We start from the raw sequence: 25,348 nt of genomic DNA, 5'->3' as shown, positions 1-25,348 counted from the left end.
CCCTTCGCAGCCTCCAGCAGCCCCTCTTCCTCCCTGTCTCACACGCACCCTCTGTCCTACCCCCAGCCCCCCGGCCAGTGTCTTCATGTGGCTGCCGGCCACCCTGCCATGCTGGGCCCTCCTCCCGGCCAGGGCCCCGGTTGGACTCAGCACAAAGATCCTGGGAGTCATTCATGGCTCCACCATAGATAAAGCCGTGAATGAGACAAAGTCTCTGCCTTCAGAGACCCGCTGAGCAGGATAAATAAGAGGGGTCCCGCAGGTGAGGGAGGCAATGATGAAAATAATCAGGGATGGAGAGTGACAGGGGAGGGGGGCTGCTTTGGAGGGTGCTGGACTGCGCACAGACCTGGACGAACTTGGATCCCTTTTCCTCTCCCCTCATCTTGCTGTGTACTCTTCAGTTAAGCACCACAAACTCTCATGATGATCCTCCAATGGCCCCAGCCCCAACACATGGAATCAAATGCCGCCAACACTCTTCTCTCCTGAAGGAAATCTCAGGCCAGTGGGGGTTGGGGGGGGGGGACAGAAGTGAGCCCCTCCATGGCCAGCCCTCACCCCTGCTCCTGAGCTCCTTCCCCCAGCTCCTCCACAGATTTGCCGTCCCCACTCAGTCCAGTGCCTTGGAGCCTTACTACCTGCTCCCAGAGTAGAAATGGGAGTATGGGGTAAAGGGAAAAGCATGGGCTCTGGAGTCAAGACAGTCCTGGGTTCAGATCCCAGCTCCAGCCTTCCCAGCCGCATGCCCCTGGACTTCACTTCCCTAAGCCGACTGTCCTTTGAGTCTCACGACCTGTGCTGGGGAGGCACAAAGAGCACACAGTACCATGTGGCCTCTGCCTTTCCTCCAGCTGGCAGAATCTTGGGCCCTTGAAGGCCTCCTCTGGAAGGTTCTTCCCCTAGTATCCCCATCGTGGGAAGGCAGCAATGAAGAGCTTAAACTGCCTTACTCCCACTATCAGATGGGGAAATTGAAGCCCAAAGTTGGGACATGGTCCAGAAATGTGCATAAGTGCTCAGCACATAGGTGTTGAATAAGTGGATGAATGAGTGAATATATTTGGGCAGGTGTCTTTAGAGCCTTCCATCCTGAGAACTGCCAGTGCCCCTAGAGATTTCTTAAATAGGGTGTGCGAACCAAGAATGGAAGGTGGACAGGTAAGCAGCCTGTGTCATGGTACGTGTGCCAAATTATGTGTTTGTGTCTTTGTCTATGGAAGTAGTCCTCAGTACTTTCATCAATCTTTCAAATAGGATTGCGGACCCAAGTATGCGTAAGAGCCCCGATTCAATCTCTACCCCATTTCATAGGTAGGGAAATGGAGTCCAACTCACAGAAGAGGTCGGTGGAAGAGCAAGACTGAACTAAGCTGGCCTCCTGCCCATGTGCAGTTGGGAATTCCAACATCCTGTGTCCCATCCCTGAAGCCACCCCTCTCTCGTCTATGTCTCCCAGCAAGGCCTCCAGCAGTTCTTCCCTTCCTCCCAGCTTCTCCATGGGGAAAAATGGACCATGCACCGCATTCTGGAAATCTTTCTGGCCCCCACGGCCCCGGGATCTCAGAATTTTCATTTTCTGATCTCCCTTCTGGTGCGTGTGCATGTGTGTCTGTCACTGTTCAGTTGATAGCAGGCAGGAAGGGACAGCAAAAAATTACAATCTCAGGAACATCAAATGCACATCAAAATGCATTTGGGCAAAAAGTGCTTAGAGGTAAATGTATGACCTTAAATATATTTATAAAAAAAACAAGAAATATTGATAGAAATTAAATTTTCACCTCAACAAACGAAGAGGAAAATAATTAATAAAAATAAACATTCCGCAAAGAGATGGCATAAAAAAAGAAGGAACTAAAAGTCTTCTCTTTAAGACCCATAAAATAGACAAACCTTTGGTAAACATGATAAGAGAAGGCACAGCTCAGTAACACTGAGAATAAAGAGCAGAGGACGTTAGCTCAGATTCGCAGGAGAGTTTGGAACTATGAGAGCATCTTCCCACAACATTATAACAATGAATTTGAAAACGTGGATGAAATGGACACTCTTCTGGGCACTGGCTGCCAAATGTGAGCGATCATCAGAATCACCTGGAGGGCTTGTGAAAGCAGATTGCCTAGCCCAACCTGGAGTTTCGGATTCAGTAAGTCTGGGCTAGGGTCCAAGAATTTGCATTCCTAACAAATTCCCAGGTGCTGTTGCTGCTGCTGGTCCAGGCATATACTTTGAGAACCCCTGTCCCAGGGACTACTATCTGCCCCCATTTACGCCCCTTCCTGGGCTAACAGCTCTGCTCCGTCTGGGCTGGAAAAGAGTAGTTTGTGATCAGTGGCCCAAAGCGCCTACTGCTGGAAGACGGTGAAACCAGGCATCTCAGAAAGCTGGGACCCGGAGAGGGGGGGGTGCCGCTGGTGTGAGGCCGACTTCTGTCCCATGTCTGGCGCTGCTGGGTGCTTTCACCCAGACGGGCTCATTTAATCCCACAACGTTGGTGCTGTTGCTTTACAAGACTAGCAACTGAGGCACAAAAAGGATGAGTGATTCCCCAAGCCCACAGCTGGTAAACAGAGGTCAGAATCTGATCCTTACGCACTGGACCACTCATCGTGTGTGCTCTCGGAGCAGTGTTGGCCACACCACCCACTTCTCTTTAATTCTATGCCCACATACCTGTGTGGGGTGCGCCTTGTTATCCCAATTTAACAAAGCCAGGAAGTGGGGAGGACAGGCCTGGAACCCGGGGCTTGAGAAGCCAGAAGGGAAATAGATAGAGCTGGTCAGGCGCCTACCTAGCCCTGGAGAGCGGGACTGAGAGCCGCGTGAACTCTCTGACCCAAAGTTCCTTCATCAGGTAAAAAATGGGATCAATAACAGCCTTTCCTCACAGGGTTGTTGTGAGGAATAAGTACGTGCTCAGCCCCCTGCCTGGCACACACTAAGTTCTCAACCTACCGTGGTTCTACTGCTGTCATTAAAGTTATTATTATATAATCCGGTTTCTCACAGGCTTGTCCACAAACCTTATCTCATTTACTTCTCACAGCCACCCTGGGGATAGCTATTACCCTTCCTGTTTTACAAATAAGGAAAAGGAGGCTCCAGGAGAGGCAATGAGGGACCAAACAGCCCCAGACCACCAGTGGCAGAGCCTGATTTAGAAGCAGGAGGCCCCCAGCATGGGAGTAATGCCGTCTCCTCCATTTGAAGGTCCTTGGATCCCCAAAGGAGCAAAGGAGGGCTCACCCCGGGCCGGGGCCGGGGCCGGGCACCCTCCCTCCTCACCTCTCACTCTCCAGTAGCCTCATTCTCTCCACCCAGCAAGAGCCAGCAACTTGCCCAGGGTCACACAGCAGGACGGTGACCTGACTCAGGAACGCAGGCCTTAAGATTGCAAATCCTGAGGCCTCTTGGTCATTGGGGGCAGATTATTAGGAAGAACCCCCAACATGCTGCCTCCTGCCCTTCCGGGTCCTCTGGGACTGATCCCACTGGTAGACAAATACATTTTTCTCTTCAAGATACTGAGACTCTGCAAATAACATAAAACTGCAAATAAATAAACAAGAATCATCAGAATAATAGGTCAACCATCCCCTTGGGGGTGGGGGTGGGAGGGCAGCCAGGCAGCTCAGTGCCTACTATGTGTCAGGCCCTAAGCCCTGCGCTCTCTTAGTATCTCATTCAAGGCTTACTGACAATCCTGCAATGCACACACTGCCCATTTTACAAACAAGAAAACCAAAGTCTAAAGATAGGCAGTCACTTGCTCAAGGTCACGGAGCTAGAAAGTGACCGACCCAAATGAGAACACTCAGTTCTGGGTAACCCTGTCTCCGAGCTCTCACCACATCCCCAAGACAGGGTGAGAGTGAGAGGGGCCCGGCCAGGGGTGCAGCAGTCAGTTTGCACCTAATGATTTTAGAATTCGTGGGTAGACAACGATTCTGTTGTCTCCCTCCAGGGTAGACAGCCGAGGCTGGCGCTGGGGTGACCGCCCAGCGCGCGGTCCTGTCCCGTCCTGTTCACGGTCCCCCTCGCCGGCCTGGACAGTCCCCGAGGGCGTGAGCGGAGCAGGGAGGGAGTGGTCCCAGCGCCCAGGCTGGCCTGCAGCGGGAGAGACTCGCTGCTCCCGTTACCCAAAGAGATGCTGCTATTTGCTCGAATGATGAGCCGCCCCCGCGCCTCGCCCCTCAGGGACCCCAGGTCCCCACACCTGCCGTGCCATGGGCGGGTTCCCACTCGCGACCACAGTCCCCATCCATCCTGCAACGAATTTCGAGGGGCTGGAGCCCCGCTCCCCACCGGGCGACCCTGGGTCCCTAGACCAGCCGGGCCCCGCACGCGTGGGCACCTGCGAGTCACACCTCGGTCCGCCTGGCGGGGGCCAGGGAGTGTCTCCAAAGTAGCCCGGGCGGGGGTGAATTCTCCCCACGCGGGTCGGTGTCCTCGGGAGCGCGGAGCATGCTGCAGTGCTCCCCTCACCCCGCGCGCTGGGAGCGCGGAGCTTGCGCCGGGTGGTGCGCTCCTTTCGTTGCTCCCGTGGCGGTGGAGTGTCCAAGAGGCTTCCGCGGATTCCACAGGGTCGTTCCGGGCTTGCAACTCCATTACAATTGAAAGGATTCACATGGTTTGGGTTTTGCCCAGATGAAAAAAATTTGGAAGAAAACGAAACACCCCTCCGCAAACGACAATCTCACCAGCAGAGCACCCTGGCCCGCCCCGCGCTGTGGCCGGGTAGCGGCCCCGGCCGGGAGGAGCGGGGAGCGTCTGCTAATTGCAGCTTCGTTAGATTTCGGGTTTGGGAGGCTGCGGTTCGGGCGCTAATATCCGCCGCCCATTATCCCGGCTAATAAATTTGACCTATTGTTCGTTTGTTAAAATGATGTCACCTTGGAACAGTCCCTAAGCTCCTATTTCCATGAATTAGGCCTTTATTGAAAGCCGGGAGCCAATGGGAGGAGAGAGGCTTGTTGATCGCAGCCAATGGCTGCGGCGGGAGAGGAATTAGCAGCGGAAACTCCAGGTTCGGTTCAAGAAAGATGACACAGAGCCTGTCGGGCCCGCGCACTCTTGGCAAAGTTTCAGTGCAACGAGAGGCGCCGGGCGCTCCATGGCCGCGCCGTAACAGGGACCCAGCCGCCTCCCCGCCCAGCCCAGCCCAGCCCTTCCGCCCGCCCAGGATGGAGGCGCCCGCCAGCGCGCAGACCCCGCACCCGCACGAGCCCATCAGCTTCGGCATCGACCAGATCCTCAACAGCCCGGACCAGGACAGCGCACCAGCCCCGCGGGGCCCCGACGGCGCCAGCTACCTGGGAGGTCCCCCCGGGGGCCGTCCGGGCGCCACATACCCGTCTCTACCCGCCTCCTTTGCCGGCCTGGGCGCGCCCTTCGAGGACCCGGGATCTTACAGTGTCAACCTGAGCCTGGCGCCCGCCGGCGTGATCCGAGTGCCAGCGCACAGGCCGCTGCCCGGGGCTGTGCCACCGCCTCTGCCTAGCGCGCTGCCCGCCATGCCCTCCGTGCCCACGGTCTCCAGCCTGGGCGGCCTCAATTTCCCCTGGATGGAGAGCAGCCGCCGCTTCGTGAAAGACCGCTTCACAGGTGAGCAGGGCCAGCGAAAGGCACCGGGCCTCGGCCCTCCCGGGGCCAGAGGCGCCGCGCCCTAGGTGCTCCACTCTGGGAAACGATTCCGGAGGCCCAAGCGCGTCGGAGGCCTCAGCGCCCGGGGCCCCGGGCAACCACAGGGGGGTGGAAATCAGGGAGTTTCGGGGAAATAAGCCTACGCCCAGGGGAAGAGGGGGGTAACTCCCGCCCGGCTTGGTGCCGCTGGGGACGCGAGGGACCAACGAAATAGCGGAGCACTCTGCGCCCCACCGGGCGGCACGGGGTCCGCATGGGGCCTGAACGACAGTGGAGCCGGGCTGGGCTTCAGGGGGCCTCCCGTGTCTCCGCAGCGGCGGCGGCCCTCACGCCCTTCACCGTGACCCGGCGCATCGGCCACCCCTACCAGAACAGGACGCCGCCCAAGCGAAAGAAGCCGCGCACGTCCTTTTCTCGGGTGCAGATCTGCGAGCTGGAAAAGCGCTTCCACCGCCAGAAGTACCTGGCCTCCGCCGAGAGGGCGGCGCTCGCAAAGTCCCTCAAAATGACGGACGCGCAGGTCAAGACCTGGTTCCAAAACCGGAGGACCAAGTGGCGGTGAGAGAGGCCCGGCTCGGCCCATCTTGCACCCGCCCTTCACCCGCCCCGCGCCGCAGCCTCGCGCTCTCCCCATTCTGTGCTACCCGCTACCCGCCCTCCCAGGGCTGAGCCTCCCCCGCTCCTTCCCAAATTTTATCTCCCTTCTCTCCTTCCCGCCGGCCTGCGTATCTCTCTCCTCTCCCGCGCCTCGGCTTCTCCTCCATTCTCATCCCTGTGTCGCTCTCGTGCGCCTCTCCAACTCTCGGTGTTTTCTTCCGTCTCTGCGTCCTTTCGGTTTCCTCTCACCTGCACCTCCACCAGCAGCCGCGCCACCCCCCACCCCACCCCGGGCTCTCTCGTACTCCCCTAATCCCTCCAGCTTGCCCTCTGGGATTTCCGACAGTCCGCGCGGGCTCCATGTTCCCCCTCTGGCTCCTCATCCTGACTCCAGCCCCGTTATTATCCGATCCCTATTTCCATCCAACCCGTGAACGGCGAAGCGATCGCGTTTTTGAAGAGAGGTTCGAGAAGGGCCTGGGAGAACTGGATGAGGCTGACCCGGCCCAGGGACACCGCGCGGGCAGTTGCAGAGCCAGCCCTCCCACCCGCGGACCCTAGCGACCCGACTGTCCTCAGGGCCGAGTCAGTTACACACACGCCCTGTCCTTATCCCGCAAAAGAAACATCTTTGTTGTTGGCGAAGCCACAATACCCGGACGTGCAGGTGGGCAGCGGGCTGAGTCCCCTCCCCGCGACCGCCCGACACACAACAAAAACAAACGATGCCAACCCACTCCCCGGACGCGCGGGGCTCGAGCGCACAGCGCCGGCAGGGGTGCAGACGGGTCCTGCGCCTCGAGGCTCCCGGCTGGCCTCCGGCTCTCGGGAGGGCCGGGGCCCCGCCGGCAGCCCCGCAGTGCCGGGTGCATGACGGTGCTGTCCCTCTCCCTCCCCCGGTGCAGGCGGCAGACGGCGGAGGAGCGGGAGGCGGAGCGGCAGCAGGCGAGCCGGCTCATGCTGCAGCTGCAACACGACGCCTTCCAAAAGAGCCTCAACGATTCCATCCAGCCCGACCCTCTCTGTCTGCACAACTCGTCGCTCTTTGCTCTGCAGAATCTGCAGCCCTGGGAGGAGGACAGCTCCAAGGTCCCCGCCGTCACCTCTCTGGTGTGAGCCACCAGCGCGCACAGTGGCCAAGGATCGCCGCCCCCACCCGGCGGGGCGCCCCGGGCCCCCAGCCGGGCTGGGGGGGGGGACCCGAGGCCGAAAGGCACAGGGGCCTCCGAGCTCGAGTAGGCCCCGGGGCGCGGCCGCATCCCCGCCGGCCGCGGAGGGGGGCTGGGCCCGGGCTCCGCGCGGCTGCACAATCCGAGCCCCCGCCCCGCGCCCAGTCCCGCCCCAGGCCGGGGCCTGACAAAGAAAGCGCCTTACGTTTCTCCGCCCCTCGCCCGCACCCCCCGGGCCGGGCGCCTGTATTATACTTTGTACTTTTGCCCAAACGTGTAAATAATAAAAGTTTTGGCTTTTTTCTTTAGAAACCGGCCACCTGCTTCCCCTGCGGGGGCCGCTGGAGGAGGGGCGGCCGACCAGGTGGCTGGGGGGAGCGCCAGGGCTGGAGCACCCTGCGTTTAGGCTGGGTCCACTCCTCTCCTTTTCCGTTCCTTTTATTTAAGTCGTTTTATTTAATAAAAAAGTTAGCTATTTCACTTAACGCCGCTTTTATTTCGTTTTCGTTCCAATAATGCTCGGCAAGCCCGGCCCTGCGCCCCACCCCATCGGCGGTAGAGGCCGAGCCGCGGTGTACGGGGGCGCGTCCACCTCTCCAAGCTTCGTCGGTTTTCGCCTCAGCTCCAACCCCGGCCCGGGGCCCCGGGGAGGATCCGCCGTGCAGGTCAGTGCGTGCCGGCCGCTGGCAGTTTGGGTGCCGGCGGGGTGGGGCGGACATGGGAAGGGCACTCAAGGCCCAGAGGTCGAAGGTCGGCGCCAGGCAGGGTTGGGGATGAAAGCTCCCCCCAAGCCCGGCGGGTACTTAGGTCGTCACAGGCCAGACCCAACTAGGGGGTGAAAGGCACCGTGACCTCGACCTTCTAAGAACTCGGAGCCCTTCCCCTCCCCACCCCCCCACAACCCACTGACCTCCTCTTTTTCCAGTGAGGCCTCAGGCCCTGGGCGGACCCAAAGACTGGCAATAGGGGATCTGGGCGCACTGTGGGCGGGCGGTGTGCACAGAACCGGCGCACGTCCTGGGTCTCCAAACGCTCGGTGTCTGAGGAGTAAGCGCGGGGCACAAACCCAGAACATGGGCACACTCTTGGTTTACGTGGGACCGCAGTTGGGGCGTGACGTCAAGCGACGTCACCGCAGCCTGGCGGCGTCACTCTTCAGGAGAGGGGCGGGGCGCCCCGAAACCCTGGAATACCGAGCCCAGGTGTGAAAGCAGGGAGGCCCAGTCCACCCAGCTTTATCTCGGCTCGAAAGCTGGGAGTTTTGGGGATCACGGGACGGGCGGTGGGTGGTCCCTTCCAACAAGACACACGCCGGAAGCGTTCGTGAACATTTCCTCTTGCTCCCTCATTTTTTCCCCCTTTTATTCGGTCTTTTAATTTTTTTCTTATTTCTGGCCTCTCCACGATGTTCTCTATTTTCTACTCTATTTGTTACTCTGGGTCTCCGTGCTACTATAACTTTTGCTTTTCCTTTACAGTTTTATGTTTCCCTGTATAGTTCGTTCACTGTTGCTTTTAGTTTCCCCGACACTTGCTTTGTCGTATCCTGCCGCCCCCCGCCCCCCGCTCTCTCCATTTCTCACTCTCCCGTCCTCTGTCTCTCTCGGGGTTTCTTTTCCTCTCTCTCTTCCTCCTTCCCCCCTCTCCTGTGTCCTTTTTGTTTTCTTTTTCTGCTCTCAGAATCTCTTCGCTTCTCTTCCTCTGTGTCTGTCTCTGCCACCCCCTCCTCCTGACCGGCTCCCATTAGCTTCCTGAGGCGAAACAGTTCGGGGGCTGTCCCACAGGCCCTAGGGCCACACACCCCCACCTCAGCACACCGCCTTCCCCCCCCCCCCCCCCGGGCCAAGCGCCACCCTGAGGGCTCGGGGATTTGGGCGCCTTCGTTTTACGCGGGCTGTGGGATCGTCTTCCCTGGCAGGGCTCCAGAGACGGGAGGGAGTCTAAGAAACACAGGCGGAGCTCCCATGGTTGCTGCCTTCACCTCCACCTCCAAGCCCTACCCGCCCACTTATAGACACCCCCAGAGAGGAACTAGAGGGACTCAGACCTTCAGGTCCCTTCCGGCAGGTGGTTTCTGGAAATGCTTCTCTTTTCTTCGCTAAAAAGCCCGATGAACGCCCCTATCGGGATGGGAAACCTTGGCCTTCGGGCCCGGGACTTAAACATCTAAGAACAATCTTTGCCTTTGCTGGCTGAGCACCTCTTCCCCGGGGACTAGCGTTGCTTTCCAATTTCCCTCACTTTTTTTTCTTTTTCTCTATAATAAGGCATAGTGGTTTTGTTTTTCTAAATTATTTTTGTTGTTTTGCCAGGATGACCCTCAATTCTTGGGCCTTTTCGGGGAACACACACACATCTTTTTCTTCCTTCCTGGTGCCTCTGGTCTCTGACCCGGAAGCTCGCCCGGGGTCTGCGTTCAGCCGAGCTCCGGGATGGGGACCTACACAGTCTTGCTTCGGCTCTCGGGGACGTCAGTATGTTTCCCTACCGGGTGCTTCTGGGGCTTTTGCCCTCTCTGAGCGCTTTGCCCCAATCAAGCCTTGCCCAGCCAGAGACTAAAAGAGTCCCTCTGAGTTAGGGGGCTGAGCCCACTCATGTGGGGCCGGGTCGCGACTGTGTGGCGCCTATGCCCACCCAGAGCAGTGTGGGCGCCCCCAGGGGGTAGGACAGATTGCTGGACGATGCAAGGGTGTTTAGTGCCGAACCCCCTCCTCCCGATGGGCAAGGCCTGGAGGTTGCCATTTCCACTGTGGCTGTGTGGGACTAGAGCCCCCGAACGCCCTGTTAAGGGTCACAGCTCCTACTCCCCACCCCCGGTAGGCTGTGAGGCAGAGTGTCGGCGCAGAAACATCCAGATCAGGATGTTTCTTAGCTTACACTAAGACTGAGTGTAGGGGAGAGAGAATCTGGAATAGGCTGGGAAGCCCACCTGGACGCTTTCTTGGCGATCCCCTCCCGATATTAGACCCCACCTCTGCCGGAGGAAGTGGCCTTGGCTCCAGAGGCAGCAGGCGCGTGTGGACACCCAGCCCCACCATGGAGGGAATTAAGGACCAGAAGCAGTAGGCCTCTGGGTGAAGGCTGAAGACCGATTCGCCGCCCTTCCCCAGGGCCTTCCTTAGCCTCGGTTCAAGCGTCTCTAAAGCCGCGCCCATTTTACAGATGTAGGACTGGGAGGCAAGAGTCAGCTTGTCAGCCTGTGCGACCATTCTCCCGGGTTCTCCTCGCGCGCTGGTTTTGGGCAGGCAGGGAGGTCTGGACCCCAGGCGTCGGCCAAGAGAGGTGAGGCTGCCCTACCCAAGGGCGAGGAGTTAGGCTGTGCTCAGCTTTCCCTGAGAGGCTCCAAAGCCGGTAGAGTCTGCGAGGACACACCGATCAGAGAGACAGACAGACTTGCACGTGCGTGCGCGCGCACACACACACACACACACACACACACACACACACAAGCTCTGGGGCCGGCTTCTCACTTCCCTCAAGTGGGAACGATTCTCCTTCAGCAGCAAGCAACCTATACAGCACCAGCTGGGGACAGCGAGCTTTGCACGCAGTGTGGTTTAGGATGACCCACACAACATTTCTGCAGGGTTTGGATGCCCCACACCACTTTGCAGTTGGAAAAATGAAGGATCAGAGAAGTCCAGAAATTAGTTCTGGGTCGCGCGGCTGCAGCGGACCCGCGCTCTCGTTCTGCGCCCCCCCCCCCCAAACCAACGCTCTCCTTCTAATACTTGGGAGGAAAGGGGGACTTGGCCTAGTGAGGGCTGGGGCGACGGCCTAGGGTGCACCTGCAGGCACCCCGACACGAGGTTCGGGGTTATCAGTGGAGCCGAAGGACCTTCCCACCCCGGCTTGGGCGCTGGACTGCGCGCGTTCCAAGGGCACCAGCGCCTCCCGCCTCCCAGGCTTGCGCACGTTTGCCCTCGAAGCAGGAGCGGGGAGACTTAGCCGCTGCCACTCCCAGCTCGGCGGTGAGACTCCCGAGGCCCCGCAGCGCCCCTGGGCTGGGCGACCTTCTCCTGCCTGCGGGGCTTCTCAAAAACCTGCGGCCGAAGGACGCAGCCTTGTCCAGGTCGGGCCGCCCGCCGGCTGCGCCTTTTCGGCGGCCGAGGCCGGTGCAGCAGAAGGCGATGCGCGTCTCTTACGCGGCGGTCTGGCTAGGCGCTCCGGGTTAGGGGCCTCAGAATATGGCCTCTCACCTCCCATCGAGACCGCCAGGCCCAGAATGGGGCCCAGGCTGCGGCAGCGCTGAAGGTTTCTGGGAACCTTCGCCAAAATCTCACCCTCGGCCTCAGCGCAACTAAAACACAGGGCGGCGGCGTGGTGCAGCCGCCTGCATTCTGGAGTGGTGAAGGGTTCTCGACACTCAAGGCGGGTTTCCTAGTGGGAAACCCGCCGGTAGCGGCGACGCCCCACATTTGCAAGCATCCTGTCTGTTTTGAGCATCTCCTCTTAGCGACGCCCAGACCCAGTCGCACTTTCTTGTGGCTCAGAAACTCGCAAAATCCTCACGGACTTGCCACAGTGATCGGTGCCTTCCCTCTTACCACCCAGCCGCGGGTTGGACGAAGTTCTCCGCTCAGCTCCGTCGCTCTCTTTCTGTATGGCCCTGAGCGAGTGGCTCTGACTCTCTGCGCTTTGGTTTCCGCATCTGTAAAATTAGGGCTATATAGTCACTAAGGAGTCTTCCAGGGAAAATAAAAACCCGTGGCTTATAATACAACTGATTACCAGCTTATTATGAGAATAAAAGCATTTTAAAAATATATTTATGGATAAGAAATCTAATTAAACACCTACTAAGAATGTAGGTGTTTAATCAAAGGTGTTGCTTTTAGAGAGGAAAGGGCAGGAATAGGGCAGTGTCCCCCAACTACAGACATTCTGCCTGTCATCACTAAAGGTGGAGTCGTTGGCTGAGAAGTCATCCCGGAATTTGGGCCTGGCTCAATCCGTTAGACGTGTCAGTATCCTGGTGTTACCTTGAGATCAGTGGCCATATCTGACTCTTGCTTCAGTTAAAATGATCAGATAAAGTTGTTCTCCTTAAGTGTCAGACCGGCTGCCAATTGATAAGTTAGTTATTAAACCCCTCTCCCAGTTGGTGTGAAGAGGAGGTGGGGTGGAAGAAGAAAAAATACATTTGAAGAGAATATTTGATCGGAGGTTTTCCCACCTTCCAACATCCCAGTGATCCCCCAGAACAGTCCTGTGTTCCTATTCTACAAAGAAGGGAATTGGGGAGCAGAAAAGGCAGGAGACTCGCCCAGGCTCACCTTGGGCCCCTGGAACTCGGCTCTGGACTCAAAGCTCCTGACTGCCTGCCCAGCCGGCCACAGATCCCACAGATCGCAGCCTGTTAACGCTCCACCGGCTACCGGGTCATTAGAGAGATTTGTGCTGACCCAGACTCCCCCGATGTTAAAGAAGCCAGCCCCCACGCTGGCCCGCTACCTGCAATGTACTGGTTTCGCTATCAAGCCTTATTGATCGATGGATTTATCCCAGACGCACTGAAACTCCGGAAGGCCTGGAACCTGGGGGCGCACCCTTTGCTTCCTTCATCCCCTGCCCAGGAAAAATTCACTCCTTCCTCCTGCTGGCAGAGATGCAGCCAGCAGGAAAATGCAGAGCGCTCCAGGAAAAGACGCACCCCTCTGGCAAAGGTCTGCCCTGGGGGGGGGGGGTGCGAATAGACAAGACCCGCTGAGCCCCTGGGGCTGTAGAGCGCGGGGTGGGCTCAGAGGGGCACCCTTGAATATCCAGTATGCTAAGCAGCGCGTGTTCGCACCTGCTGTCTGGGGTGCCACAGCTGGCACACTTTTGTTCCTAGGAAGTAATGGGACTAAGGAGGAGGGGGTAGGGGAGAGCCGAGAGGACACCCGACTCCGGGGAAGACGGGCAGACACAGGGAGAGGGCCCTGGGAGGGGTCCTCTTTATTAATGACTCTAGCCGCAAGTTGGTTTGTTGCAGGGGGTGGGTGGGCACAGTCTGAGCAGGGATGGGGTCCTACACCCACCCAGTCCCCAGCCCCTGGAGACCCCTCGGAGGCGCAGCCACCTGTACTCTCCCATGGTGGCCAGGCTGCGAGGGCCCGGCAGCTACCATCTGATGAGAACGTCTGGTGGAATCCTTACAAGGACGCTAGGAGATAGGTACTACTGTAACCCCCATTCTACAGATGAGGAAACTGAGACTGTGCAGAGTGTGACACAACATTCCCAAGTCCTCTGATGCCAGGACTCTAACCCAAGCGGACTGAGTCCGGCTCACTGGCTTTTACCCAAGAAGGTCCCTCAAACCTCCTTGTTATTAAAGCCAATGTCTTCAAGACTGTCAGAGGGAATTCTGGCTGGCTTGAAAATTATCATCCCCGAACAGCTTCAGATACAAACCAGAATATCCTGGGTTGTATTTGCAAGAGTATTGTAAACTGTTATTTCTCTGTGGAGCCCCTTAAAGGTGGCTGGAAGGTACTGGGTCTTCCACTTTCCCTAAGGGATTCAAAGGTCTTCCATGGACCTCTCCCCAAGCCCAGGCTAACCAAAAGAGTCCAATGAGCCTCCCACGGGTGCTGACGAGCCATGGTGTACCCCTCAGCTGCTGGACCCTGAGGACATCCGGCCGAGGAAGGGAGGTGGCACTGGTATGTGGTTTGCCTCCTGTACCAAGATGCCCACAGCATGTATGCAGCTTTCATTGACCTGGGTTAAAATCCCAGTTTTACCGCTCACCAGCTGTGTGGCCTTGGATGAGTCACCTTGCCTCTCTGAGCTTCAGTGTCCTCGTCTGTACTTCATAAGGATAGATCTTCCTCACAAGGTTGTTTGAGGATTAAATGACACAACCCATTGAGCATTTCACCACCAGGAGCCTGACGCACAAGAAGCCCTGAGGTACATTCACTATACTTATTTTCAGTGGTAGATGAATTTTCACAAGATAAGTTGTTCTTGTTCTCCTCCTAGAGAGAAGAAAGCAAACTCGGAGAAGATGAGTTGCTTGCTCAGGGTCAGACATTAAGTGATGGAGCTAGAATTCAAACCTAGTTATGTCAGAGTTTAGAGCCCTGACTCACTCTGTCTGTGTAATATCTCCCCTTTAGAGAATCTTCTAGACTGTTGAAAATCCAGATTATCCTAAGTAAGAGTAACCAGGTTCTCTGCTGCCTTCTGGGGCTTCTGTTTACTTGGGTCGCTGATGATTGGCACACTGCAACAGCCCAGTATGTGCCCAGTACATGTTTATTAAATAATAACAGTAAGTAGCGTTTCCAGAACATCTGTGGGCCAGGCAGTGGATTAAGCATTTTACACAAGGGATCTCATTTAACTCTTAAAACAGACCTAGAAAGTAGGTCCCATTTTGATGATAAGGAATTTGAGTCGGGGGATGTCAAACAACTTACCGACATCCAACAGGGTGTGGATTGGAATCCAGATGTCTGGACTCCACAGCAGCGAGAAACCCAATCTGTGCCGAGTGCCTACCAAGTGCTAAGCATCATCCTCGGGACATCACTTCTATTTTCTCACACAGTCCTGACAATCATCTTTTAAAACAGTTTTGGACCCCATTTTACAGATGAGAAAACTAAGGCTGGATAACTTTAAAGTGTGTTTGTCCAAGGTCACATAGCTGTCCGACTACAGCGGTTCTCTATTTACTGGCCCAGGATGCTCCACTCTGTTTCAAAGTTGAGGTCTTCAACCAAAGTTGGATTGCTCTATGGAGATGGGGGCAGCCATGGCTATGGGAGGTGTAGTTCTCACACGAAATAGGAGAAGTCTCATGGCTTTTCCCACAAGGAGGCCAGGCAAACTTGCTATTTCCTGACTCTCTCTGAGGGAGGGGATGTCAGTGATATATTGTGAGCAGACAGTGTTGAAGTGTCTGGAGGTAAGATGAACATAAATAGATAAACCGGGGTTGGGGTGGACAAAAGGCCTGCAGGCCTGCTCCTGGCCTGCAACTACACAGCCAAGAGCCTTGCTGGGAACTGTCCTTGTTGCTTTCAGCTTCCCCTCTCTCCTCTCCTAGCCTCCTACCCCGCTGCACTATTGGAGTCCACCCCCCACCCCACCTTCAGAAGGAGCTGCTTTAGATGAAGACCCAAGGCCCCTTATACCTTCGTGTTCAAAAGCAGGGCAGGGAGCATCTATGTTACTCAATTGCAACTAAGATTTAAAGATCAAGTAAGATGGATTGTTTTGTTTTTCCTCAAATTCATCAGGTAAAAAGCAAAAGACCTTGAGCCTGGAGTTACAAAATCCTGAAGGTCAAGGTCTGCGCTGACATCTTGGATTTGTTTCTTCCACATACACCAGGTTTAGCCAATCTCACCACGCACTGTACCAGACAAGCTTCTCCTGGGCTCCATAATGCTCAGCACACTGGGCACTTAGTAGGTGGTTCAGTGAGTCCTGGCGACCGTCCTACCCACAGCTTGAGCTGAGGGGCAGCCAGCAACCCCGCCCCATCGGGCCGTGCTTGGTAAGCAGAGGTCAGAGTCTGAGTCCTTCTCTGCAGGAAGGGCACCATGAAGAGAAAGTTGAACCTACACTTTATATAGTTTAAAAATGATTTGTCAATGGTGACAATTTACAAAAATATATTTCTGTTGTGGCAGCTCCCAATCGCTGGGATTTATGGCTTCATCTCTTGGATTTGAAAGCATACCCGCATGCTTTGGCAAATGGGAAAATGTATGAACAATTTGTTGGCTTTTTTTTTTTTATCAAGTTTCCCCAAATATGTAAACTCTGAAAGTGCCTTATTCTTTTTAAATGATCATTCATTTGTCTCCAGACTCTATCTTTTGGCACAATTTATTACTCTCTATTTCAAAAAACTTAAATGCATTTTGCATATTAGCACGTAACTCTTGTTCCTGTCTCCTCAGTTGTGGAAAGGGCTGGATTGCTTTTATAAAGAAAAAAATGGCTAATAAAATTGGCCTCAGCACCATTGCTCTGCAATTCTTATGAACAGTAAAGTGGTACTTACCGTCATTGATGTTAAAAGCTATTTCTAAATTATGGTGCCATTTATTATCTCTAGTGTCCAAAGTAAGTTTAAATGATGCTTATAATTCATGTTTTACCAAATTTCCTTTTCCCCCCGAGGATACCTCTGATTAACTTATGCACATTAAAGCGCTTTTTAAATTCTTCTTTTATTGCCATTATGCTCTGAAAATCTCAGCGATTCTCAAAAATGGGTAATAAACTTGAGATAAAATGCTACAGTTTTAGATCAATGCTGACATATCACTGTGGTGATTTCTACAGAGCTAAAGTGATAATGCTTCATATTTACGGAATATATACTAGGTTATTACTACAGTATTACCATTTTGTTCTAAGATGAAATGAGTAATTTACCAATTTATTAAACTGTTACATTTAAGTATTGCTTGGGACATTACCACCCCAATCTGTTTACTTAGCTTGAAGAGTTACCATTAAGATACCCTGTTTATTTAGGTAAAATTTGTAATCATCATGCCTTCCATTAACCAACTTATTTTTCTGCAAGGCTAATTGTCTGGAAATGAGTTTCTTCTTATTTACTGTGCTACATTCTGCTTAGCTGGCTAAAAACGTCACCCCAGCAAGAAGTGCTAGGGAAATTAATAATACATACAGAGAACAGTTTTAATTAGTATAATACCAAATGTTAATAAAAGATTTATGACGCCGTTAAAAAGTTCTAACAGAAGAGATCTTAACAGCTTCGGGCTTAATTTGTCAGGAGAGGACGACCCTCTTGTGGGAGGCCAGATTTGGGAGATTCTCAGAAGCTGCTGGAGCTCCCGGGAGCACTGGATGGAGGTGAGAGGCTCTGCCTTTAGAAGGGGTTTGCTGGGAGCTGAATACAATGGGTGCTGAATGCCAATTCTAACTTGAAAGACACCAAGTTTTGTGGAGAGTAGGAGAGGAATACAGGCCAGCCTGGGGCCCTTCAGAGACATTTCCTGGGGCACCATCGTCTTTAGGGAGTTGGGCATAGGACCGTGAGAGACTCGGATGTTGGTAGCTCACAAGCTACGGGAAAAACAGACCAACGTGGAACTAGGGAAAGCACGAATGATATTCACCGAGTAGGGTGTGCCCTTTGCTTACATACATCTAATGCTTACAGCAGACAGCTAGCATTATCCTCATTTCTGGGCTCAGGATGTAAAGCCCTTGGAAGGATAAGGCCCTCACCTGAGGTTATGCAGCTAGGGAGTAGAGCAGAATTTGAACCCGGGTCACTGGGAACCTTGCAGCACTGACTCCTGCCAGGCCAGGCAATACCAATGTGAGAGGCGAGCAACCCCATTACTCCTCTGCACCTTTGTGCACATGATGTCCGTCAGGTGGGCATCCAGACGAGCAATGGGTTGTTTCCATTTTCATCTGGGTGGGTTGGTGCGCACTCATCCTTCCTCTGTCCTGCTGCCCCAAAGGAGCAGAGCTCTTTCTTTCTGTGCTCATCTTCCCTACTGTGACATGAAGGCAGGAGCCATTTCTTACCTTCTTTAGATCCTCGGAGCCTAGTACAGAATAGGCTTTTAAAAAAGATTTAAGGGACCGGGGGGAAATGAAGTGAAAAGGAGAGATGCATACAACTTCTGTTCATAGAGCTCCGGAGAAATAGTGACCCGAGAGAGAGATATTCTGTCCGATTGTAGGACATCATGCATCCCCCGCCCCGCCCCCAAGCCCACACAACCCCAGCTGAAGTTTAAGAGGCTGTTTTCAGTACCCACTTTTCCAGCCCCCAAGAGCCAGGTCTAGGAGTGGCAGGAATCCTTTGTAGGGTGAGCTGGTTCTTTCCTAGCACGCATAATAAAAACTTGACCAAGCTAGCTACTTTCCTAACACTCTCCAATTTGAGAAACTCCATGTGATGAGGCTCTTGCAGGCCACTGATTCTTTTATCTTACTCTTGGTTAAAAGAGAAAAACAAAAAACAAAACCAACAATAGTTCTTGGACAGAAGTTCTCCAGGATATGCAGCAATCAATACAGCCTGGGCTCCTTCAAGAAAAAGAAACAAAAGGGGCACCTGGGTGGCTCAGTCTGTTAGGCATCTGCTTTCGACTCAGGTCATGATCTCAGGGTCCTGCGATGGAGCCCCTGCTTCTCCCTCTCCCCTGCTTATGCTCTCTCTCTCTCTCTCTCTCTCTCTCAAATAAATAAATAAATAAAATTTTTAAAGAGCGAGGGAGAGAGAAACAATATCTGAGACCAGCGCCAATATCTGAGGCTCACCTGAACCCCTTGCTCTTCCCAGCTGTTCCCTCTGAGAAGGGGTTTTGGTCGTTCAGTGGATGAATGCATAAACAAATTGTGGTCTATACGCACAAGGGAATATTATCCAGCCATCAAAAGGAAGGAAGTACCCATACACCCTACAACCAAGATGAACCTCCAAAACATTGTGCTAAGTGAAAGACCTCAGGCACAAAACGTCACATAGTCTATGATTCCATTTACATGAAATGTCCAGAAAAGGTAAATCCCTAGAGACAGAAGAGAGACTGGTGGTTGCCAGGGACAGGGGAAGGGAGGAATTGTGAGTGATTACTTAATGGGTTAGGAGTGTTTTTTCTGGAGTGATGAAAAGTTCCAAAACTAGAGCGAGGTGGTGGCGGTACAACATTGTGAATACGCTAAATGCCACACCGAATTGTACGGATTAAAACAACAGTTAACTATATGTTATGTGAATTTCACCTTAAGTTCTTTTTTTAAAAAGGCACTGAAGGGGGCGCCTGGGTGGCTCAGTCGGTTGAGCCACTGCCTTCAGCTCAGGTCATGATCCTGGAGTCCCGGGATCGAGTCCCGCATCGGGCTCCCTGCTCGGCGGGGAGTCTGCTTCTCCCTCTGACCCTCCCCTCTCTCATGTTCTCTCTCTCTATCTCATTCTCTCTCTCAAATAAATAAATAAATAAATCTTAAAAAAAATAAAAATAAAAAATAAAAAGGCACTGAAGGAATACTAGTATAAGTGTCCAAAGCTCCATGTACCTGCGTGTTCATCACAGCAGTGGTTGCGAGAAGGAAATGCTAGAATAATCATATGTCCATCATTTAGAGATTGGTCACATAAAATAACATCATTCATACTATGGAATGAAAGACAACCATGAAAAGAATGGGAGAAATTGATAACCACTAGCATGGAGAGATGTCCAAATGCACTATCAAGTCAAACAACTGAGTTGCAAAATCATATGTATGTGACATCTCAGTAAAAAAATGCACCTGCTGGTGTGCCTTATATCAGCATAGGAGAAAAATCTGAGACGATTTGCTCAAGTCCCTGTTGAGGAAAGAATGCCAGAGTGGGAGGAGGCTTTCATTTCTCAAGGTACTGCATGGTCATTTACAACTTAAAGATTTTTGGAAGATAACTGTTTTGAATTAAGTCAAAAGCTACAATAATGTCTAAGAGGTAGAAGAGCAGTAAAGGTAAGAGAGAATGACCCGAAGCCCTGCCACCTAAACCTTTTTTTCAGTTTATATGGCTCAAAGTCTTTTGATTTTTTTTTTTAAACACATAGGACACCAAGATTTAAAAAAACAAAAAATGATGAAACACGGGAAAAGTAAGACATCAAAAGATGACAGTGGAGGCTAAGCAGGGCCCGACTGGGCCTGTGGTTCTTCTGAAGCCCGGCATCGTGCCTTGAAAATGATAGGCACTCACTAATGTCCAACTCCCCAATTTTTTAAAGACTTAAAAACGTACTCCATTTTCTGTCAGAAACCAGCATGGACACATTGAATGTAAAACGTTTATGAGACAAAACGGTTGTTACATGTGCAAAGTGTGAGGACGCTTTTTAACTAAGCAATTCTGGAGGATGAATGCCCAGGGAAAACCTTCTTATCTCAGTTATTGGGTATTTGCTTCAGAAATAGTTATTCTGAAGTTATTGCTTCAGAAGGTATTTTTACCCTAAATGACTTGGGTAATTATCTCCAATCTTTCACTTTGTTTTGACTAGCTCTGCAGACTGATTTGAGTTCAGAGGGATATCAGTTACTTCAACGAAATAATCTTTGAAATTCATTCTGCAACTCATGATTTTGTTTTGTTTTGTTTTTCAGTGGCTTTTCTCAAACAGCCAACATCTTAATTTCTGCTGTCTTATCCCTTTTCAAAAGATAGTGGTCTTAGACTCTGGAGAACGGAATGGACCTCAGTGGGTCCATTTTGTGTGTGTGTGTGTGTGTGTGTGTGTGTCTGTGTGTGTGTGTGCATGTATGTTGTGTGGTGGCATATGCATGTACCATGACAGCCCCCATGTCAAATTTTTGATGCAAAAGACAGCTAATTTTTCTCTCTTATTTTCAGTGTATTATTTTCTGTGGGCTCTAAATAATTGATAAGGAGGTCCCTTTCCATAATTAAAATGGATGTCCTTACACGTCAACACCAATAGCTTTTCCAGTAATGAGTGAATTTAGATACATGTTAGGTCTGGATGGGTTGCTGTGCAGAGTGTGCAGAGTGGGGACTAGGGGCTGGTGGGAGACACAGGGCCGGTGCAATGCAGATGACAAGAGAGCAGAAAGGACAGAAGCCTGGGAGATTACCTGGAGGAAATTCCCTGCCTGGCCCCAAGGTCACCTTGAACAAGTAGGTGAGCCAGGCATAGAAAGGCATTGTTAGGGCAGGAAGTTTGAAAACATACTTGGTGCCATTTGGAATCTGTTCAGTTTCTTTTGTCTTTCTTCCAACCCTTAATGCCCTCCCAGTGTTTTACCTTCTTACTGACATCTCCCAGTTGCCCCTTTCCTTGATCAAAACCTGCTGCTGAAATCTTCCCTGGCAAGGCAGTGTGTGGGGGGTGGGGGGTGTGTGTGTCAGTAGAACCCTTCTAGGTGTGGTTACCATCTCACAAACATCCGAGTCAGTTCATTCACCTTTGGGTTCGACAGACACTTCCTCCTCCCCCACCAGGGGCCCTATGCCGCTGCCAGTGCTGGAGACATTACGAGAAAAGGCTCCCTGTCCTGGAGGAACTCACACAGAGGATGGGCAGACAGACGGGGCTGGGGGGAGCAGGTTAGGTGCGAGGACCGGGCGCAGGGGACACAGAGGGTCCCAGAGGATAGACGCTCTGTGACCGTGCAGGTGGGGCTGACCCAGTAGAAAAGCTGCCCCCCAGACAGGAAGTGGGCAGGGTGGCCGGACAGCGTGTGGAAAGGGGAAGAAGATGGCAGACAGCTGGGTAGGCGAGGGTCCATTCATGGGGGTTGAATTCCTTGTTTAGGAGCTGCAACAATCAATCTGTGTGTGTCACTAGGCGTGGAAAGACTTTACGCAAGGGGGTGTGTGTGTGTGGTGGGAGGAGGGCTGTGGAACTTTAGGGAAGTCCCTGGGGGCCCAGGGAGGAGGGTCTGGAGGTGAGACTAGAAGCAGGACTGAAGGTTCAAGCTGTGAAAGAGGGGCTCCCAGAAAGGGGAGGTAGGATGGCACTGGGCTCCTGAGACCTCCTCCCAAGTGAGAAAGAGAGAGGAGAGGTGCGGCAGGCCTGAGTGACAGAGACCAGGCGACTGAAGAGGACGGTTTGCAGTCCAGACCTCCCTGAAGGCTCCAGTCACAGTCTGACAGGGAGGCGGGGCTGGGAAAGAGATGGGGCAGGTTCCAGCCCCAGCACCCGGCCCCCGGAGCCCTGTGACCTGGGGCAAGTGACTTCACCTCTCTGAAGCACAGGGTCCTTCCCTGTGATTTGGGCATTACCATACCTGCTTTGCTGCTCTCCGCCCACCACATCCTCGCTGCTGGATGCAAAGCAGGGCCGATTATTTTCTGGAGGCGGAATAGGCCATTCTGCAAATGCACTTACAGAGGAGCCCACCCACCGGCTTCTAAGTACAAGAGCTGAGGGTGGGCTGGGTCCGTGGGGGGTTCACCACCAAGCTCTCCTGAACAAGAACTTTGAACAAGGAAAGAGAAAGCCAGTCTGGATACACTCATTTCGAAGCAGACTCTTGTAAAGCAAAAAAAAAAAAAAAAAAAAAGGCGGCAGGGTGTCCATGTCCATTCTGGCAGAAATACCCGAGACCACAGATGCATTTGCCCGCCTGCCCCCGCTGTTCTCTCTGTCTGTCTCCCTCTGGCCTCCTTCAGACGGTCTTGGCTTTGATACCGCCAGCTGACTCCGGAGAAACGACAGGCAACTCAGAGCAGAGGGCCATAGGGGAAGGAGCCTGGAGATAACTCTGGGAAAGGGGGCCCGTTCTTGGATGGTACCAAGCTCTCGGCTCCGAGAACAAACAGGGCTGATGCTGATCCAAACTTTGAAAAGGCTTTTTACAAAGCAGCCTTGCCGACACGTTAAAGATGCGTAGCCATTTATTTGATTCATTTAAAATATGCTTAACGCTCCAAGGTCCCTAGGAAGATTTTCCAATGGAAACAAACAAAAAGATCACCATTTAAAGAGAATTTCGGCATCCAATTTTTCCTTTAAGGAAAAAGACAAAGAATTTCTTGCCTTGGCCAAAAGTGGGCCTTTGGGGAACTGCAAGAGCTGTGGCGGATGACACACTTCTCCTGAATGAGCCCGCAGGTACCACGGAGGGGATGGAAAGACTGTTATTAAGGGTGGATTAGTCATGGAGAGGTCAGCTGACTAGCTCTCAGAAATAGGAGCATTGAGTTAGTGGGCGACTACAAGCGTTTTGTCTCAACAGAGAAACTGTTAAAAGGGGGAAAATCTTCATGGCTGCACCTGCCAACTTCTGTGTAATATATGGCCTACTTGCAAAATATTGCACAAGAAATCTGGCAAAGACCCCAGGCTGTTCTTTCCTTCCTTGCTCCTGTGTATAGCCACCTGCCCCATGCCCCCACCTCCGGCCCCAGCACAGGCATCCACCACCCTCAGCCAGCAGCAAGCAAACCCCGAGTCTTCCATTCATAAAGCAGCTCAGACTGTGTTTGCCATAAATTTAGCTTCAAGAGCAAACCAAGCAAGAGGATGCTCACCCTAGTGACCATGACACTGCACTTCCGTCCTTTGTATCACTGCTGATGTGAATGCTACCACCCGCATGAGCTTACTGGTTCGTGTGGCGGCTGACTCTCTGAAGTGACTGCAATTGTGCGCACAGGGAGGTGAGTGCCAAGGGGACTGGATGTGGGTACGGGGACACCAACAGCTTGGCTGTGTCATCTTTCTCTTTTTTTTTGATTTTTTAAATTCTTTTTTCTTAAGATTTTATTTATTTATTTGACAGAGAGAGAGAGAGACAGCGAGAGAGGGAACACAAGCAGGGGGAGTGGCAGAGGGAGAAGCAGGCTTCCCGCGGAGCAGGGAGCCCGACGCGGGGCTCGATCCCAGGACCCCGGGATCATGACCTGAGCCGAAGGCAGACGCTGAGCCACCCAGGCGCCCAAGTGTCATCCTTCCCCTTGGGACCCACACCTGTGCCCCTCAACCTGCGGGCTCTTTCCCTGGCCATGGGAGCATGTGCCCTGTTGCCCTCCAAACAGGGAGCTATTGCTTATTGCCCCCAACCAATAATGGGCAGGGCGCAGATGGATTAGTACTCCAGCTGCCTGGCCCTGGGTCGCGAGGCATATTCTCTTGTCTCCTAGAGGCCCCCAGCGACGCTGAACTCTGGCTGCCGCAGTGGGAACTAGCGTGCAGACACACCTTTCGTTGGCTGACTTCCCTTCCTGTCTCACCTCCCTATTCTCTTGCCGCTGTCTCCTGGGATCACTGTCAAATAATTCCTTGTACCCCTATTGTTGTCTCACGGTCTGCTTTTGGGGGAACCTGAACAGAGCAACATGGGGTTCCCTACACACAACCCTCTGAAACTGCTGTCTCTGACCAGAGCAAGCTCATATGGTTTCAGTAGTAATTGTTCGTGTGTAAGCTCTTTCCTGAGGTGTCTGATCTGACGTCCACGAGCACAGGCGTAACCCTGTCCGTGAAGCTACAGGCTGTGGGCAAGAGCAGTTTGGTATGTCCTTTGCCGTGTATGTTTTCCTCCCCCGATGGACAGCTCAGGCTTGTCATTGGTGATGATTACTTGGCATCCCATTGTTCTCACTCTCCCTGTAGGCAGAGCCAGGGCCATGGGCTGGCAGCCTGTCAGGGGCCCCACGCTCGCAAGAGTCCTGCACTTGGTTTTAGTGCTTGACTGTTGCCATCTTGGAATACTTAATTTTTCAGCAAGAGGCTCCTTATTTTCACTGTGTGGTGGGCCCGCACATGGTAGAGCTTCCTGTCTGCATAATTTAGATGATCCTGACTGTTGAGCATTCCCCCACCTAATATTCTTCCTCTTTAAATAGGCCAGTGCCAACAATCAAGGAAGACAATATTATCCAATTGGCCGAGACCAAAAGTGATGCTCTACTATTTTGGCAAGAGTAGGGGAGACAGGCGTTCTCATACACTGCTGGCAGGAGTGTTAATCGTCCAGCCTTTTTGACAATTTGACAATATCGTTACTAATTTAAAATGCTCATTCCTTTAATTGACTGATTCCACAAAGAGGTCTTTATCCAATAGATACACTTCTATGTTTCAAAGAAGTACATACGAGGTAATTCAATCCCAGCACCATTTAAAAAAGCAGTTGATTGTAAATAATCTAAATAAATATCAATTGGGAATGGATTCAATAACATAGGGAATAATGACATCATTGAATACTACACAACCATTAAAAAGATGGACTGATAATGTAACCATCTCCATATACATTGCAGAGTGAAAAAGCAAGTCCAGCACGAGGTACATGCCAACTTATGTTTGTACAAAAAAAAAAAGATGAGAAGGACTAAACATTTTTAACACATGCATAGGCTGACTCTGGAAGGAAGGAAGAGCTAGTTTCAAGACTGCTGTGAAGAGGGAGCTGGGGAATGGGAGACAAGGAAGGAGGACAACCGACTGTTGACTCCTTGGACT

At 52.9% G+C, this 25,348-nt stretch overlaps 1 protein-coding gene across 1 annotated transcript; it reads left to right on the top strand.

The window, feature by feature from the left end:
- Positions 1-5,186: 5,186 nt before the first annotated feature.
- TLX3 (T cell leukemia homeobox 3) lies at positions 5,187-7,359 on the top strand. Its single transcript, XM_025866643.1, has 3 exons — positions 5,187-5,607; positions 5,961-6,204; positions 7,149-7,359. Exons 1-3 carry the CDS (start codon positions 5,187-5,189, stop codon positions 7,357-7,359), a joined length of 876 nt encoding a protein of 291 aa, XP_025722428.1.
- Positions 7,360-25,348: the final 17,989 nt, after the last annotated feature.

This window comes from Callorhinus ursinus, unplaced genomic scaffold (assembly GCF_003265705.2).
Source record: "Callorhinus ursinus isolate GAN/ISIS: 27379988/994484 unplaced genomic scaffold, GSC_fseal_2.0 scaffold3, whole genome shotgun sequence".
Lineage (NCBI taxonomy): Eukaryota > Metazoa > Chordata > Mammalia > Carnivora > Otariidae > Callorhinus > Callorhinus ursinus.
This window is presented reverse-complemented; position numbering and strand designations above follow the sequence as displayed.